This window comes from Sycon ciliatum, chromosome 2, assembly GCF_964019385.1.
Source record: "Sycon ciliatum chromosome 2, ocSycCili1.1, whole genome shotgun sequence".
NCBI lineage: Eukaryota > Metazoa > Porifera > Calcarea > Leucosolenida > Sycettidae > Sycon > Sycon ciliatum.
In genome coordinates this window covers 29,795,852-29,815,840 of record NC_088644.1, presented here as the reverse complement: position 1 = coordinate 29,815,840, position 19,989 = coordinate 29,795,852, and the positions used below count along the sequence as shown (strand labels likewise).

The 19,989-nt window shown below is 46.6% G+C and overlaps 1 protein-coding gene across 1 annotated transcript; it reads left to right on the top strand.

Moving 5' to 3' along the window:
• Window positions 1-1,120: 1,120 nt before the first annotated feature.
• Window positions 1,121-18,030, top strand: LOC135809616 (uncharacterized). The gene is made up of 9 exons (XM_065323000.1): window positions 1,121-1,310; window positions 1,401-1,579; window positions 6,248-6,516; window positions 9,260-9,557; window positions 10,724-11,001; window positions 12,488-12,652; window positions 14,768-14,873; window positions 15,689-15,998; window positions 16,482-18,030. The coding sequence occupies exons 2-9, from the start codon at window positions 1,421-1,423 to the stop codon at window positions 16,901-16,903; spliced, it is 2,007 nt and encodes a 668-aa protein (XP_065179072.1). The 5' UTR covers window positions 1,121-1,310; window positions 1,401-1,420; the 3' UTR covers window positions 16,904-18,030.
• The last annotated feature ends 1,959 nt before the right edge of the window (window positions 18,031-19,989 follow it).

The window sequence follows — 19,989 nt, the reverse complement described above, 5'->3', positions numbered from 1 at the left end:
ACATGATGTAAGGAGATACCAGTAGTACATGTATTTGGTAGCAGTGAGAGGAGAGACTTCCAATGAATGAACTGCATAATTTTACATAATACGTACTTTCAAAGGATCAGTCGGGGAAGTGAACTGCCTGAAAGGAGAAAACTGCCAGAAAGAATGCCGGACCCACCAGGACTCGAGCCCGGGCAAGAAAGGTCCAGGGTTCGAGTCCTGGTGGGTTTGGCATTTTTTTCAGACAGTTCACTTCCCCGACCGTGATCCTTTGAAATTTGAAGCTCTCCAAATCCTTTAAAAAAGAATAAGTACTTTGTTAATACTTTGTTATCACATGACAATATGGAGCGCTTAGATTAGTTATAATGCACACTGAGTGCGAGAGTCTCAGCCTCAGACCGGCTTAGTACTAAAGTGCATGGTTTGGCAACTAGTTGTGATCCGTACATGTCAAATCCGTTGCTGCCTGTCAAGACAGATCAGTAGCAAAATAATGGTTTCTAAAGAAAGCAGTCCGACGAAGGAGCATATGGAATTTTCTGTGGACTGCCTCTGGGTATTACATCGTGCATCGTGCGTCATGGAACCATCTTGATGACATGAATTTGCTTCAAAACGTGCACCATGCAGGCACCTGTTTAGCAATAGAGGTGCCAGCTGCCAACCAACCAATTTTAATTGTGTCTTAATTATTAGACATGAGCCATCACTACCTCCTTTTCTGTGATGGTGCTTGTTGACTTCTACAGGGCTTGTGAAATTCACAGCTGTCAGATTTCACCACAGGCTCTATGCTATATGCAGGATAGAGACATTTGTGGCTGTTCAAGCAGTAAACTCCGGCCTGATAAGCACTTCCTAGCTTCATCAAGTCACAAGCCAAACTGTTAGCTGTTCACAGGCCATGTGGTATAAGATGTATGCATGCCCTATAATTACGGAAAGTGTAGTAACGGCGAATGTTGATTACTATGCTTTGCTTCCCCTTGAAGGCTTGATGCTGATGTCCACATGTGAAGACTGTTACCCACCGTATGGTATTTGCAGCCCACGGGACATGTTCTTTTGTTTGTTTTTTTTGTTTTTTTTTACAAAAAACACACACACCATTTGACGGCACAAAGCAGCAAGGCAGCGATGCAACGATGAGACATATGGAATGTTTATGGATGGTGTACAGTGCATGGTCGAGACATGCCGCCGGGAGAGACTTTTACTATGGCATACCTTGGACAGGCTGAGTACTGTCCAGGAAACCCGCTCACAGATATGCGAACACAGTCCAAATTGCTGATGCCATTACAAGTATATCTACTTCTGTGAGGCTCTGAGAGCTGCCGCCAAAAGAGAAATTAAACTCTTTGTAATTTCGTGCAGAATGTGCTCATTTGCTTTGTGCTTTGCTGTAGTTCCCTAGCAACATATTTAGATGATGGGTGGTGGGGTAAACCAAGCCCTGCACATTACTGCACTGTGGCTGGTATTGCTGGTGGCGGTAACTAATGGAACCCATTTCCTCGCCGGTCGTGTCAGCTGTTGGCCAGATCGACAGAGCTATGGAGGATTCGATGCCTTCGGGAATGTTCAGGTTAGTCCGCAAACTCCCGTCTGGGGCTGAATGTAACATGCAATATGCCTGGGGGCCTCTACTTGTTATCAGTTCACTTTTATACAGGCAATACAAAGGAAGTATTAGTTAGGGTGGCACTGCTGATTGCCTCCCAATACAAGTCATATATTTTTTTTTAACGAGCTATCATCTGCACCTTGTTTTCCCTTCCTCGCTTCGCTCTTCCTTATGTTCAGGCTGCCTGTTTCGGGCCACTTTGCCTGATGATCGTGTACATGTGCTAGTACATGTATAACTCGAAACGCCGCGATGCAACACAGCTTCCTTTCCCTCTCCTGACTGTGTCTCCTTCTTTTCTTTTTAAGATCATGACTACCACAGTTATCATCTTAAAATTAATTTTTCATAACTGGGTGGACTGGCGAACAGGAAATGATCAGTTTGTGTTTGTAATGCTGTGCTGCTAAATGTGTTAACAAACGCACACCCAATCTCTCAGTACATTTCGCACTGTGCCTGAACTCTGCATTCCTCACAAGTCACACGCACTACACTCATACTAGTACTCTGGTACCGCTAGCACACCCATTATCTGCCAATGTGATCTGTTTAGGCAGGCGCGTGCTCGGCGATGGGCACGGGGGGCACGTGCACCCCCCCAAAAATTTCAATCGTATGCAAATATGCTCTAAAATTCAAGAAAGGTTGCAAACAAATTGCAGAAAATTGCCGGGGGGGGCTCCCCTCGGCTCCCGTGCACCCCCTAGTTGGGGGGCCGAGCACGCCCCTGTTAGGGACTTTCCCCAAGCTCAGTCATACCCTGTTGCCTTTCTTGCTGCGCTTTCCTTTCTTGCTTCATTGTCAAATCGTTGCAAGTTGTCTCCTCGGGGCGGATTCACTTCCCCACCTCTCCCTGCCATTGTTACAATTCCCACGCTACCCACATGTTGGTCATGATGAACTTCATCATGAACTTCATCATGACCAACACTCTACCATAATACACTATACTATACACACTATGGTACTCAATCAACTAGTAAAGTAGGGAGTAGGGCCTTTCACTCTCCGTAACTACTAGCCTCTCTTACCGTCACGAGAAATTCTGGTTATCGCACGGTGCCACCCTAATTACCCAACGCATTGCCATAGTCACGTGCTTTTGCAACGCCTCCCGGTTTGGGTATCACACCCAGCACACGCACTCGCAGTCTCTAGTTACTCCGCCCTCAGTCTCACTTCCCTAAGCCAACCACAACCCACCACTGTCTGTTGTGCGTGTGCTTCAATAATTATTATTATCCATCTACATGTACATGTATACCATCTACACACTAGTCAGAACAACAGATGGCTTGATCAGTCACAACTTAAAGTTTCATGCCATCTCAGGCACTCATCAGGTGATATGAACATCAAGAAAAATAACCCACTATTTAAAGCCCAGTATGGCGGGACAAGGATAACAGAAAGCGCTAGGGGCGCTATCAACTCATATCCGATTCAGTGTCATAGCCAGTAAGGATCGCGGTACTAAGGTGATAAAGGTGATAAAACTGAGCTGGCCTAGCTAGTGAGTTCCGCGGTGCAAAGATGATGATGGTGACAAGGCGGCAGAGAGCTATCAACTGGCCTTACTGCCAGGAGGCAGGGTGCCGAGAAGATTATGTTATCGGTGTTGACAGCATGAATTTATTTTGATGTCGACATTTGGATATCAACTCCGACCGCTTGTTGAGGCTCGATCTCCTGTCGGCAGTGATTATTCTCGCCTTCTCCTCGAGGCACAGGCTGCATCTTTTTGTTATGTTACTGTAGGCCTTGGCCTTCTGAACCACTCGCCACTTGATATCGTGCGTCTTGCCATTATCTTTTAATTCCCACACATGCTTTGAGAGGCCCGTGGATTTGCGGTATCCAGGAAGCTTGATGGATGTCTTGTGGTTCCCGTATCGAAGCTTGAATGGAGGCTCCGTACTGCCAATGTAGGTTTTGGGCCCATCGCTGTGGCCATCTGTGGCCATTTGGGTCAGTGCGGCAAACTGCTCAGCAAATGCCAGTGCAGACCGGAGGAGAGGCTCGGTGATGCTTGGATAAAAGTCAACAACGTCAAAGCAGATGAAGGAGTGGCTCTGCTTAAGTGACATCGACATCATCATGCACTCCCGTAGGTCACCCCTGTTCCAGGGCGGCCGTCCATGGATAAAGAACAACGCACAATGCAACTTCGACGTGGCGATGGGATCGTACGATGGAGCAGAGATATGTGAGCTCGTCGGTGCTTTCCTATTGAGCAAGTTGTCTGTGCACGTCGACGAGGCCGGATTGGACTTTACAGAGACGACGGCCTTGCCGTGCTGAAAAACGCACCAGGGCCAGTTGCCGACCGCACGAGGAAGTCCATTATCGAAGTATTCAAGCAGTATGATCTAAAAATCACTATCGACGTTAATCTTTCGACAGTGAATTTCCTAGACGTCACGCTCAGCCTGGACACCGGGAAATTCCAGCCGTATCGTAAACCTGGAGACGCACCTCTCTACGTCAACGCCATGTCCAATCACCCACCATCCATACTACGGAACATCCCTGATATGATCGCTCGACGTGTCTCAAGCATATCTGCCGACAGCGGCGTATTCGCCGATGCTGCCCCTACATATCGCAATGCATTAGCGGCCAGCGGATTACCTGCCAACATCAAGTACATTGACCCAACGCCACCTGCTGCAATGAACGGCAGCAAGCAAAAAAGAAAAAGGAAACGGAATGTGGTGTGGTTTAACCCGCCATACTCCAAGAGTGTCTGGACCAACATCGCCGGCACCTTCCTCCGGCTGATCGACAAGCATTTTCCTAAGGGGTCCAAAATGAACAAAATCTTCAACCGCTTCAATGTGAAGGTGAGCTACTCCTGTTTGCCGAATATGGCCCACATTATCAGTGGCCACAATAAGCGTCAATTGTGCGTCCAGGAACCGGACAAGCCGTGCAACTGCCGTCGCAAGGACCAGTGCCCTCTCAACGGAGCGTGCCAAGCAACCAGCATAGTCTACGCGGCGGAGGTGTCGAGTGATGGCCACAGCGATGGGCCCAAAACCTACATTGGCAGTACGGAGCCTCCATTCAAGCTTCGATACGGGAACCACAAGACATCCATCAAGCTTCCTGGATACCGCAAATCCACGGGCCTCTCAAAGCATGTGTGGGAATTAAAAGATAATGGCAAGACGCACGACATCAAGTGGCGAGTGGTTCAGAAGGCCAAGGCCTACAGTAACATAACAAAAAGATGCAGCCTGTGCCTCGAGGAGAAGGCGAGAATAATCACTGCCGACAGGAGATCGAGCCTCAACAAGCGGTCGGAGTTGATATCCAAATGTCGACATCAAAATAAATTCATGCTGTCAACACCGATAACATAATCTTCTCGGCACCCTGCCTCCAGGCAGTAGGGCCAGTTGATAGCTCTCTGCCGCCTTGTCACCATCATCATCTCTGCACCGCGGAACTCACTAGCTAGGCCAGCTCAGTTTTATCACCTTTATCACCTTAGTACCGCGATCCTTACTGGCTATGACACCGAATCGGATATGAGTTGATAGCGCCCCTAGCGCTTTCTGTTATCCTTGTCCCGCCATACTGGGCTTTAAATAGTGGATTATTTTTCTTGATGTTCATATCACCTGATGAGTGCCTGAGATGGCATGAAACTTTAAGTTGTGACTGATCAAGCCATCTGTTGTTCTGACTAGTGTGTCACGGCTCTACCTTCCCGGTATCGAGCTCTCTTGGATTTCTGCTGGAATTCACAACAGTGTGTATAACATCTACATGTATAATGCTAACAATGCATGCACAAGATGATGCCTGAAGCTTATAACCAGCTCAAATTGCGCCGCACCTGTCTCTGGATTTCTTCCTAGTATCGGCCATAGTGTTACACAATTGCCGTGTTGCAGTGTATTGCAGAACATTGGTGTTGCAGAACATTGGTGTTGCAGAACATTGGTGTTGCAGAACATTGGTGTTGCAGAACATTGGTATTGCAGAACATTGGTGTTGCAGAACATTGGTATTGCAGAACATTTTGCAGAACATTGGTGTTGCAGAACATTGGTGTTGCAGAACATTGGTGTTGCAGAACATTGGTGTTGCAGAACATTGGTGTTGCAGAACATTGGTGTTGCAGAACATTGGTGTTGCAGAACATTGGTGTTGCAGAACGCTGCTGTTCCTGAAGAATTATAATGTAAAAGTACAGTAGTTTGTGGATACTGAAACTACTTGGGCAAGACTGGTTTCAACCAGAATCTTTCAACCAGCCCACTGAGGCACTGACCCGCATGATTCCATTCCAACTTAACTTTCCGATAGAGTGCAATTTCTATTATTTTTCCAGTAAATGCATGTATATGTAGACCCTCACGCTCTCCATACCAACACACTTGTATTTCCAAGCTGCAAGCATACAATCACAATCATCATACCGTGCGCCACACACACCATGCATCACAGCATGCATTGACAATGCACCAGGTACAAACTGATGATGGTGACGGGCAGTGCTGGTGATAGTTCTAGTACATGTAATAGTAGTATTGAGCGCTGATGTTCTTCAACTACTTCATTGCCAGATTGCGAGTTTGCACTGCAGCCCCTGTATCATGCTATGCTTGTCTGTAGGTGGAATGCAGTTTCCGAATCGCTTGGGGACTTCCGTGGCAAAGAAACCAAACAATGTGCACTGATCAGATTCGGAATAACATGGTTCGCTTGCCGGGGCCAAGTACTGAGGGACAGGTTCTGAGCTGTAAGGAAGGATGCTCGGGAACGTTTGCAGAGCTCTCGTACTACTGCACAGAGTTCAGCTCGGTGCCAGGTGCCACCTGGTCCCAGGGCGGCGGGATATTCCGGTACACCTTCAACGGGTCACCGGCTCGTTTTACCGCCAGGTTAGCTACACTGCAGTACAGTCTAAACTCTAGTAGTAGTTTTACCGGACGCATACAGTGTGTGCATTGTACATTGTACATGACTTGAAATCATGGGAAACACCACAGCATCACCAACGTAAGTGGTATGTTGCTGTATAACAGTACGATTTCTCGGTCAAATTTGCAGCCAGGAGCTGTGATCAGTATTATGGGAAACTCGTGAGGTGGACATACATGTACATGCATATCATCCAACACAAGGTGGAATGAACTACGCCATACCGTGACAAAAGTACACAATCATTCAATGATGCGTCTGTCACACACTCACACACAATGACGTGACTCAAAACGCCTGGAAATGAGGCAGTGTGAGGACTGAGGAGTGGTGGGATTACGACGTACATGTAGATGGCTGTTCCTGCTGCCTATACCCTGTCCTGTTGACATGAAGTAACTGCTTACGCCATTGTTATACTGGACAGCGCAATGTCGTAGAGAAATTACAGTTCAGTGGCATAATCTCATCTGTTTGTCACAGTTCCGCCACTCCCCACGCCTCGTTTCCAGACACGTTTCGCCCACCTTTTTGTGATGTGCATGTGTGAGAGAGAGACACACAGAGAGACAAAGAGACATTTATACACAGACAGACAGACAGACACAGAGATACAGAAAGAGACAGAAAGAGACACACAGACACACAGACAAAAAGAGAGACACAGAGAGACACAAACACAGAGACACAGAGTGAGACACACAGCGACACATAGAGACAGAGGTAGATAGAGAGAGACAGAGAGAAAGGGAGACAGAGAGACAGAGACAGATAGAGACGGAGGCACAGACACACAGAGACAAACAGACAGACAGACAGATACAAAGAGCTAGAGACAGAAAGAGATAGATAGTAGATAGAGACGGAGGCACAGACAAAGAGAGACAGAGACAGACAGACAGACAGACAGACAGACAGACAGACAGACAGACAGACAGACAGACAGACAGACAGACAACATATAGACAGAGACCCGGAATATTTTAGAACCAGTTACCACCCCGAGGGCAATGGACTTGTTGAACGCCTCAATCGTACGTTGATCCATCACCTGAAGGCTTTTGTTGGCCCAACAGATGTCCATTGGGATATTCACCTTCCGCTTGTTCTTCTCGCCTACCGTGCTGCTGTACACAGTAGTACTGGTTTTACGCCTTCCCGTTTGTTGTATGGTGCTTCGCTTCGCCTGCCTGTTGATCTGGTCTTTCCTCCTCCTGATCCTCCCGAGCTCTCCCCATTCGCCTATGTTCAGCTCGTACGTGACCGTTTAGCTCCGGCTCATTCTCTTGCTCGTGATCAATTAGCTGCTGCTCATCGTCACCAGAAGTCAGTGTATGATGCTCACTGCAGTGGTGCTTCGTTTGTCGTTGGCGATTTAGTCTGGCTGCATGATAAGGTGATTCATGCCGGCGAGTCTGCCAAGTTCCACCGTTATTGGTCCGGTCCGTTTCGTGTTGTTCGTGTGAATGGTCCTACGTCGTATACCTTATCTATGCCTGGGTTTCAACGTACCGTCCATTTCAATCGCCTCAAGAAAGCTGTAACTGTGTCCGGTCCTGTTACATTGCCACTGCCCGATGATGATTTGCCGCGCTGCGTTCCGCCGCTACAGCCGCCGTCGTCTGATCCGTTCCGTACTTCTTCTCCTGTTTCTCGTCGTTCTGGCCGTGTTCGCACTGCACCTGCTCGACTAGCTGACTATGTCCTGGACTGAGTTTATTATTTGGTTTGTTTTCTTTTGTTTGTTTCCTAGGTATTTCGTTCATTCCCGTGGACGTGAATTTTTGCTAGGGGGGCACAGTGTAATAGGTGTATTTATGCTACGACCTGTACAATGTCATACTCACTATTCGTAATTCCCGCTCGTTCCCCTTGGCGATGAGAGCCACTCACATAGAAGAGCGCATGCTCCGGTTCTGTTCTAGCTGTCTTGAGTTGTCGTTGTCCTGTTCTCCTTCTTGTCTACACTGTTGTACTTCCATAATTCAATACTATAAAACCGGCCTTGTGTTTTGGTGTGAGGGGACTCCATTAGCCGGGAGCTAACAGGTAGATAGAGAGAGACAGAGAGAAAGGGAGACAGAGAGACAGAGACAGATAGAGACGGAGGCACAGACAAAGAGAGACAGAGACAAACAGACAGACAAACAGACAGAGAGACAGACAGACAGACAGACAGACAGTGAGACGGACAGACAGACAGACAGACAGACAGACAACATATAGACAGAGACGGAGACAGACACCCGGAATATTTGTTAGAATGATTCATTCACTGCTGGTGTTCCGTCATGCATGACGTAGTTCTTCCTACCTGTGTTGTATGATATACATGTAGGCCCACCTCACGAGTTTCCCCTCAATCCTGATGACTGCCCAGGGCCAGAAATTTGTTTGAGATTGAAATCGTACAGATTTGCAGGCCACTTGCTTTGACAATAGTTTGAGTGTTTCCATGTTATGAATTGGCTGCAGAGGAGCTTGAGCACCTTTTAAAAAGAAAAGCACTTTCAGGCATACAGAAAGGAATTTTGCTCAGTAGAGTAGCATCATCAGTATCATGCTCTTTCATGGCTATATCAGTATGCTGTCGACTCTGATTTTGCTTTGTGTAATATTCAAGAAAATTATGCATAATATGAAGTAGAAAGACATCAGGATTCAGGAAAGGTTATTCTGTCAATTGTTTTTTTTCTGCTGCAGTCTCAGTAGCTGCTGCTGGATGGATTCTTTGCGGCGGTATGGTGGAGAGAATTATACTCTCCTCACTTCAATGAATCTGATGAGGCGTGCCGACACAGGTAAAATCAACTATGCACCATCCACAGATCAGACAGCCATCTTTCAAATCTGGTCTGGACGAGAACGCAACCTGTCATTGCTCGTCGAAGATCTTGACGGAGATATTGTACGCTGCAGATGGGGAAGCACATCTAACATCTACGGTCAGGATGAATGTGGCGGCATCTGTCCTCCACTGCATGATGCCAAATTAATTGCGGTAGGGAAGCTGAATATACGTGCATTTCTATTTTTCAAGGAAAGAATTTCGGCTCTTATGATTTTCATGTTCTATGAAAATTGAATCACCAACATTCTACAGAAAGTCAGAACATGGAATTAATCCCCCGGAACAGGCCTCTTGTACGGGCAAAATAAACACAATAAAAAGCCTTGCTTTTTTTGCGAGAGAACGACAGTGATAAAGGACCATCATTGAAGAGGTCATTGAATGATAATAGCATTAGAACTGAAAAAGGAAGGAAAGGGGTAATAGATGGGAGAGTTACTTCTACAGTCCATTCAGAAAAAGATGAGCTCTGGAGAGCTCCCGTGTGTGGCGATTTTGTGGTACACTGTGCAGTGCCGCGAGATTCGAAACTTGAAAAAGGGACCAAAAAAGGTACCTCAACTGGGGTTCGACCCGCAAATGGACTGTTCTGCAAGTGGAGTAAACGGCCTGGATTTTCATGGTTTTTACCCAATTCAGTGCTTCGGGGGCCAAACCTGGCCGAACTCCTATTCTTGTTATGGCTTGCTCTTTGGAGAAATAGACTTCAAAAACACAATTGGAAGAGCATTCCATGGGGGATCGCCAAAATAATTGTGACGAAAACTCAAAATTTGACCCGTTTATGCCCAAAAGCTAGGATACTATATATATTCTCTATTATAAGCGCCGTGCATATATTTTTTCAACACCCCTCTACCGCGTGCTTATATTGGAGACCGCGCTTATTTTGGAGACCGTGCTCATATTTTTTCAACCAATACATCCATGCAGAGCAAGAAGAAATACATGCTAGATATCATGCATGCCGCATTGATTTCCAACAAGACCGTGCTAATGGAGATCTGTGCTTATAATAGAGAATATACGGTATCATCTTTTTCTGAATGGACTGTAAGTACATTGACTGGCGATGATTTTACTCGGACTTTTTCCCTTTTGAACACCCTGAGCTAACGAATATAGAATAGATTGTAGTGTGTTGTTTCAACGTCACCAGGGACAAATGTATGAAATGTACTTTTAAGTACTCCCGGTTCCGAATTCAAGACCAAGACTAGTCAATCTTGATACAATACTAAAGACAATGTCTGTGTCTGTGTCTGTGTCTGTGTCTGTGTCTGTGTCTGTGTCTGTGTCTGTGTATGTGTCAGTAGGCTCCTTGCACACTGTGGATTCCACCGACACTGGAACCTGGCTACTACCATGCGGTTTCTATTGTACTGGAAGATTTCCCCCCGAGTGACCCGTACGGTGCACCTCTGAGTCAAATCTCATTCCAGTTCCTGCTCGATGTACAGACCCCTCCGCCAGGAACCTTCTCACATCCTGAACTTGTGGAGCCAAGCCCTGAGAACAAGACCTGCATTCCCATCCCTTCAGGCACCGAGTATCGAGTCACGCTGAGAGCTAGGCAAGCCACGCCAGTCAACAAGTAAGTATGCTACAAGGCCTTCTAGAACTTCTCTCACCGATGCAACCCCCCCCCCCCCTTGACCCCCCACACACACATACATGTATGTGCATGTCCACACACACACACACACCGGCACACACACACACCGGCACACACACACACACACACACACACACACACACACACACACACACACACACATGGTCCTGGTATACACTGCCATGTAGGTCACGTGTTTCTCGTTGAGCGAGACGGAGAGGAGAGGAGACATGAGCGTTGGTGACGGGCTAAGTCGTTTCGCCTTTTGAAACGCCTCTGGCAATTCGGACATTGCAATTGGAACTTGTCCCTTTCATCAGCAGTTGGGCGCCTGGTGGATCAGTTGCAGTTGTGGATAGCAAAGCCCCGGATTGACTTACAGCAACGTTCACAAATGGGACAGTGAGCGGTACAGCACGGTTTCCGAATACATAGGCGTACAGGTGAAGAGCTTGTGGCATTGGCAGCATGCGGTGCAGAACAGGACTGGGCACAGCGATGGACTGCAATGCCACCCGCACTCCGAAACCATCGGTGACACTGGGAGCACTGGCGGCTGTTGGCTTGCTGGTGAACTGGTTTACGCCGTTCCATGATGCACTTGTGGCGGGCGATATCTTGCTGCCGAGCAAATGCACACCGGCACACCACACACACGCACGCACACACGCACGCCCGCGCGCGCGCACACACACACACGCACACACACACGCACGCACACTCCATAGCATGCTATACCGAGCGATTGTATCCACAAGTAAATTGTTCCTTGCACAGTCATGTGGGTAGGAGCACTCACACATTGGCCATCTAGTTGTATACTGAATCTTCACCCACCATAAGCAACCACCTCCTGATTGTTCCACACCTTCCACCTGGGACCCTACATATTGTGCTGTGTAAGTTATACAGCGAAAGACAACTTACACCGGACCTTCCCATGATATTGCCGCTCACCGTGAGTCGGACAACTCCCACCTCATTATTCCACGCCATTTTCACCGGAACTTGGCTTGACAGTGCAGTGAACCAGGCCTGTGATAACCTACTTATTCCAGGACCATGCTAGTGTACCTGCGAGCCGTATGTCCTGCGACCTTAGCCATGCAAGTAATGCCACGTTTGTAGTTTGACAGCATATCACACGGCGGTGGAACGCCGTGTTCCAAACAGTGTCCCTTACTACAATCATCCAGGGTTAGGAGAGCTCCGGTGTTGCAACCACCTGAACCGTACTACCAACTGATTATGCCACGTCACTATCCACTGTGTGTAGAGCCTACATTTGTGCCACTAGCACTCCTCCACCACATAAAGGAGCTGATTTTCCCCCATTCTGCTATCATTATCATTGTTTTACAATTGCCCAAGCAGGATCGCTTTGTGTGAAACTCTGAGTTTCAACACTGTTCCGCTTTCTCAGTGTGTAAATAAATTGTTTCCATGAGGGTACTTGTGCTCTCAGGATATCGTCATTCAGGGTGACCCAGCCTGTCGGCATGGACAGAAGTAGGATCGTCAGTGGTATTGAGAATGGAGAGCACTTTGGAAAGATGCAGCTCTCTTGGAGGCCCACGCTGGAACAGTATGGACCACACCTGTTCTGCTTCCAGGCTACCGACCACAACTGGTAAGAAGCCAGCATACACATGTACATAGAAGATAGACTCGGATGGAAAGCCAAGGATTAATATATACAAAAGAGAAAGGACCAATGAACTACAAGTTACGCTATACTGTCCACTAACACCACCAGTTACTAAATAATCAGCTCATGTTACAACATTGCACTACACTGACCGACGGTACTGGCGTTCTACAACTAACCGGCTAACAGCTCTAGCACATCTTGGACGCGCACTCCAACAGCCTTCCGACTTGGAAGGTTCCAAGTTATAGAAATAACATAAAAAGATGTGCTAGAGCTGTTAGCCAGTTAGTTGTAGAATGTCAGTACCGTCGGTTAATGTTGTGCAATGTTATAACATGAGCTGATTATTTAGTGACTGGTGGTGTTAGTGGACAGTATAGCGGAACTTGTAGTTCCTTGGTCCTTTCTATTTTGTATACATAGAAGATGGTGTGTGATTTTGAGCTTGTTGGCTGACGTCTAGATCGGTTCACAGAGAGAAATGCACAGATTCATTCAACTGAAACTTGAAATTCAACCCCACTCAGCAGCTGCCAGAGCGTGATTCCTGTATTACAGAGTATGAATACAATGTCATCCACAAGTGTTGACATCGTGAGGCCAAAATGTATACCGCAGTTTATACACAAGAGAGATTGGAAGCTTTGTCCACAAAGCTTCCAATCTCTCTTGTGTACAATGCTCTGCCCTACATGGGTACTGAGCACTCTTCGGACAGTGAAGCACACCACTTGACTACCGCAGTTTATAGTTATTTGGGGCCTTTGTTTCCAGGGCCGATGCAAATGGTGGTTAAAGCCCGGTTGAGTGCCTAGTTTAGCTTAGGTCTTAAAATGTCGACTTATGACCGGTCAGATATGTTACCTGTTTTCGCTTCTGGATGCGCTCTACATCTCTCCCAACCATGTCTTCATATCACTACTAGTACGTGTTCTGATATCTTACACTCCCCTGTAGGGAGACAACAGAGCTACGGTGTGTAACACTCATGGCAGGCGGTAAGCTCACTAGTTTAAGTGTCCGTTCTATTACATGCTTATCACTGCTTCATTTTTTTGTCCACTGCTCCGTGTGCGGTTGAGCGGTTCTAATGCTCGTTTCTCCTTGAGGCTGAGGTGGCGCAATCCTCTGATTGCCCCTGTGTAGTGTACATGTATAAGATTTTAAATGTATGCCTGTGTGCCGCTTTGTTTGTGTGCGTTTTTGTGCATATTGCAGTACATGTCAGTGGCTCACATTTCAGCAACATACGCAGATACGCATGTAGATTTTTGATGCTATGCCTCGTATTCATATCACATTGGTCTCAGCATACGCCACCCTCCACCCTTTTATTCTCATGAGGCGCGTAGCCGGCAGTGTTTCCAGGTTGCCTGGAAACCCAATCCGCGGTTGCATCGCAGACACCGAAACCTTTGAAAGCTACAGTATACTGAGGAACTCTCCTGAATACATGCATAATGTAAACCGTGAAATTATTGCCATGGTCCAATTTCTGCGAAATTCGCGACTGCGTGGAAATCGCGAAATTTAGACAGCGCGAAAAGGAGATCCATGAAAGGTTTAGCAAGAATGCCACAGGTTTAGCAAGAATGCCATTCTGCAATCGCAAAATTAAAACCTCGCAAACCTGTCCGGATTCGGAAAACGCGAACTAAAAACGCCGCGAAAATTGCACGCTTTACAGTATGCATTCACCGGAAGTACAAAAATGACAGTGTGGTGCAGCATGCACTTGAGCGCGGTGTGAAACTACATTGTATGCTCACGAGTGCTTCGTCTGCACCAACTAGCTGGACAACTACCATGACTACGGTCCTTGTACAAGTTCTCTTTCATGTTTTGTATGTTAATGCAGAATTCTTAGATGTGAATGAACCACAACAAATTGTAGTAATGTAGTAATGTTAAGTCGCAGTTTGGGCCTCTCAAGAGCTAGGAATTGGAAGATACCCTAAAGCTTTTGGCGGGGTTCTGCCCCCGACCACCCCCTCAAGGGGCTCTGCCCCCTTGACCCTACCGGGGTACACCCCCGACCCCCATCTGGAAACCCGTTCCCAAACCCTTCCGGCTACACGCCTGCTCATCCTGCAGCTTCTTCACCAGAGATTGTTCCTGGCACTACGCAGCCCAGCATTGCCACATCAGCCACAGTTCCTCACTACTACCCATCATTCTCAGTCGACTTCAACCAGCAGCAGTAAGTGAAGAATGAATAGTCATACAGTCAACTCTGCTAATAACGACTGCGGATACAACGGCAATTCGCGAATAACGACAGAATGTCCATGCCCAGAGCAAAGTCCCGTCTAACTGTATACATAATTATAATGAGACTTCGGGTATAACGACACTTCGCAAATAAGGACACTTTTCTGATACCCTGCCCCCGGAGTGTCGTTATACGCAAAGTTGACTGTATGCATACCCATTACCGGTATGTAATTTGCTTCTCGATTCCTGGTCAGAAACCTGGATTTCTGCCCGCAACACAAGGTTAGTTTTCAGAGTGCATAACGCTTGCCGCACTAACATGTCACCACTTCTCAGCCCAGGAAGTTGAGAATGGCATCTGTGTGTTCGTGCAGCACTACACTGAGACAGCATACATGCACATACTGTTGAAGTACACGTTTACGCCTGTTAATATTCACACAATGCTCCTCTCTCGAAAATAGGGAACATTAATACGGGTATGCCACCAACAATCGGCTGAACGTTATGCAGCTCACAGTACTTGAGGCAATTGCTCATTTTTAATAGCATCTACTAGACCTATGGGTTGACACACATGTGCGTAGGCAGACTATCCACAATGAAGAATACGCTTGTTCAAAAGTGAAAAACCCATAGAGGTTTTAAAAGCGATCACATCATCAGTTGAGATGCTTTGCCAAAGTCGCAGCCCAGCGGTGTACTAGCTCTAACAGAACCATGGAAACCGCCAACTTGCGCTGCATCCATAGCACCAAATTGGCTCTGCGATGCTTACTGTCCTCATCTTGTATCACCCAGGTTGTCATATCAAGCAGCCAAGCCATTATTCGCATCCTGGAGGTTGCCGGCAATGGCTCCAGCACAACTGAGCGGTTTTCCGTTGTACCCTCAACCCGGGATGTTATAGTTGAACGACACCCGACACATGACAGCCACTACCGATTGACATTCTTCATTCCGGAGAGGCTTAAGATGGGTCAGAGGTATGCTATCACCCTGGATCCAGGAGTGGTCATAGGAACGCGGAGCTGTGTGGATGGTGGAGCTCCATCTCAAGGTCTCACTGACACATCTTCATGGCAGTTTGTCACTGATAACACTGGGACAAGTAAGCAGAAACTTGCAATGCCTCAGTCTTGCACACAGAGTTTGATAGAGTATCATGTACTGCTCTAAGGTATCTCTATACTGTCATTCACAAACACTATACCTTTCAAGCCAAGGATGGTGGAATGCCGCTCCTGAATGCCAGTTTAACTGTTGAAGATTAAACTCATACCTGCGCAAAAGGACTGTGTGTATGCACCAAGTGGCAGAGCATTCATTTGCAGCCACATATTCTACTTCAAGATTCTTTCTCTTAACGTTGCTCTCAATGTCTCTTTCAATGTATCTCTCTCTCTTCTCTCTCTCTCTCTCTCTCTCTCTCTCTCTCTCTCTCTCTCTCTCTCTCTCTCTCTCTCTCTCTCTCTCTCTCTCTCTCTCTCTCTCTCTCTCTCTCTCTCTCTCTCTCTCTCTCTCTCTCAACCTCTCACTAAATCTCTCCCTCGAACTTTCTGTTAATTTTGTCATTGTCATTGTGTTGATGCAGGTTGTGATGATTCACCTATTGGTAGGAAGAAAGCTGTCATCCACACCGAAGGAAACACAGCCGCTGATATTGTCATCGTTGCTGATGAATCATCCAACATGGAAAGGTCCCATCAATGGCTTAGCGGCATGGTTCCTCAGCTAGAGCGTTACCTGCAGTACGCAGGCATTGGTGTGAACTCCACGTTGCGCAATCACTATGCCTTAGTTGGCTATGGACGGGCTGTCTTACCGAATGGAGACGATAGGTATGTTCTTCCACGCGCATTTGCCAACTCAGCTGGAGCGAAGGTGTTCACAATCGATTCCTTTTCACATGTCATCAATCAGCTTTCGGCCAATGGAAGCATCGAGGATGGTTACCTGGCAGTTAAATACGCACTGCAGAACCTCACCAACAGCAATGGAGACAACATGCTGTGATTGAAACACCCTAATGTTGCTACCAACGTCATTTTGGTGACTGATGAAGATCGTGATGTGTACGGCCCAGGCAAGGCACTCACACGGACTGTGTTCAAGAGACTCATTCGTCGATCAGGTGCACTTCTCAATGTTATCGTTGATCAGCGCTTTCGAGCACACGGTATTCGCCGCAATGCAATGGGTATGGCCTCGAATAAAGTGGCTTACTTGGATCAGGCAATATTTGGTACATACATGACCAGGTTGCGGGGGTATATAGGCGTGGAAAGCTATCAACACACCAAACGGCATTACACAACAGTCGCTCTGAACCTGGCAGGCACTGCATGGGATATCAGTACTCTACAAGCGGCAGGATCCTTGGCAACATCCTTCACCAGAGCCTTTCTGAGTGTCACGACGAGCGAAATAGCCAATCAGATCCAGAAATGTCGCTACTGTCTTTGCCTGGCTGAGAGACGCACCCCTCGCTGGTCGTGCACCATTGCCAGAAACCAAGCTGCATGCCAAGCAAATGCAACTGAACCGTGACCTGGCAGCGGCCGGTGGAAACAAAGAATATGAAGGTACATGTATGTGACTATGTTCACATAAACACCGGTTCTCATTAGGATCTTGCCCTTGATGGCAACACCTCATTAGCATGTCTCTCCTTCACAAGGTTTCAGGATCATTATGTACAAATACAAGTTGGCCTGCTAAGGACCTGCTTCATTCTGCTACATGACTGTATCACTGGTACTCTACATGACCGCCTTTGCAAATATCCCGGAGAATTTTAGAATTAAAAGATAGACACAGGCGGTCAACGCTTGGCTCTTTTGCACTCAATCTGACAAAAAGTTCTACTCTTAGCCTGCCCACGCCATAGCATGCGCTCAACGTTATAATGATTGTGCTAGTAGACCGTTCACCAGTAGCCTGTGATTGATAATGCGGGTTGCCGAGTGCGAGAGATCTAATTCTTGTGTCCAGCGTTTTAGCAACCCAGTCTCGCCACCTAGTGAAGGAGAAATAAGTTTGCAGCTACTCAATCACGGCATGATTTTTCTAAAATGTTTACGATTTAGCCGTGATGGTCGACCGTGTAGAACCGTAAAGATGTATGCGTATTCTGCCATGCATACCCCAATCACCGTGTTGTGTGTGTTTTTTTTTAATACAATTCCTGGTGAGTATAGTGTGTGTAGGGGGGGGGGAGTATGTACATGACTGTACAATCATGACTGTACTCGTTGTAGTATAATGGTAAGGGCCAGTCACGTAGTCCGTACCCCGTACCCTGCAATCAAGATTATAATAATCATTCTATTTGTAAACGTTACTCTTCCTACAATGCATAGGCCATGATAGGGATTAGCATGATTCGAAACTTGTCAGTGGTCCCTCTTTCATCTTTAAAAATATGCCTTATTAGTAGGGCTGAAACGATTATACCGAATAATCGAGTACTCGTTTGATAACTCTAACGATCGAGCAATCGTTTAGATTACTGATTACGATTATTTTGCGTTTTTAATTTGTGTCCAGAAAGTACTGTAAACGCTCGTTTTGTGAAGTTTGAATCAGTTTCCGCTGGGAGTATGCAGTTGCCAGGGGTATGGTTCATGTTCTGAGGTTAAATTGACTTCAAAACTGCCATGTTTCAGAGCTACCCTTTCACTAATGCAGATTTGTTGGTATTATGAAGGCATAGTTTGTGGAAACAGAGTAATGTTTGCACGGAATTATGACTCTATTTGCTAACGATTATAATCAATTACTCGATCGTTAAAGCTAAAGAGTAATCGATACGTGAAAATCCCCGATCGTTTCAGCCCTACAACTTACAAGTTATTAGCCCTCTGAACTGCATGCCCCACCTGCATACACTCAAGTAGCTTAGTTTGCTAAGGTGTTGCCGTTGGCCATACAATGGACATGTACAATAGTACATGGTGTGCCACCGCATGCATCCAAACGGACTGATACCATTCATGTCCGGATGTACAGTCAGTGCTGTAGCGTATTCCTCTGGAGGAGAATGATTTTATTACAATGATGAATAGTACTTGTATGTACTAATGTAGTATATTAGTGAGGTGGACATTCCAAAAAACCCAAAGAGAGGATGGTGAATCTAAATGCAACTTTTCCTAATCGATTTTATTACGGTATTTGCATGTGAATGGACTTGAGAGTGGAGAGGACCAGTGACTGTATCCGCTAGGCGGAAGTGACTCAAAGTAGCATTCTGTGCAAGTAACTTATTCCGATCAGTCCTGGCTCCGGCCTGGTTACATGCCATAGCAGCAGCCGCAAGTAAAAGAAAATGGCATGTGAGATTGTGAGCGTGACTGGCAAAGTTCTAAACCAATGTGAAAAGCTCCCACCGCCTGCAGGGCTAGGGCTGTCGTGAATAGCATTATCAGTTCGATCTTGTCAATGCCACCAAAAGTAATGACAGCTGAACGACAGTACACATGATTGCAGGGCCAGTCCTTGCTGGTTGCAGAGACGCGAGACCTACATGTACATGTCTGACACTTCACTGTGAAGTAATTAGTTCATTGACTACGGTAGATGAATGGCTCGATCGTGGTTCTGTCCGTGAAACTCAGGATCCTGCCCTTGATGGTGACACCTCATTAGCACGTCTGCCCTTCAGGAGCAATAACAAATCCGTCAGATACGTTCCGGTAATATTGTTATAATAGGGGAGTTGGAGCATCAGCAGTATAGAGACTGAAATGGTTTCGCTTGATGCAGGAGATTCTACGCTTACATCGAGAAGGCAACAATGGAGAAGCAGACCTCAATCATCCGAATGGTACCTGCATGTTCGCTCGCGGCGTTTGTGTGAGGGAAGGTAGCAGTACGAGTCACTCGTTCAATGTACTTCACTCCATTTGCTATGAAACATGTTTGAATCATAAAACGGTACATACATGTAACATAGTACTAGTAATAGCACAATCACCTCATGACCTCATACACTTGCCATGGTCACGAAAGCTGCTCTTAGTTATACATGTACTGTAAAAGCCATAAATTATATACATGTATATAGCGAAGTGCTACATGTAACTCTAACGAGTTAACGA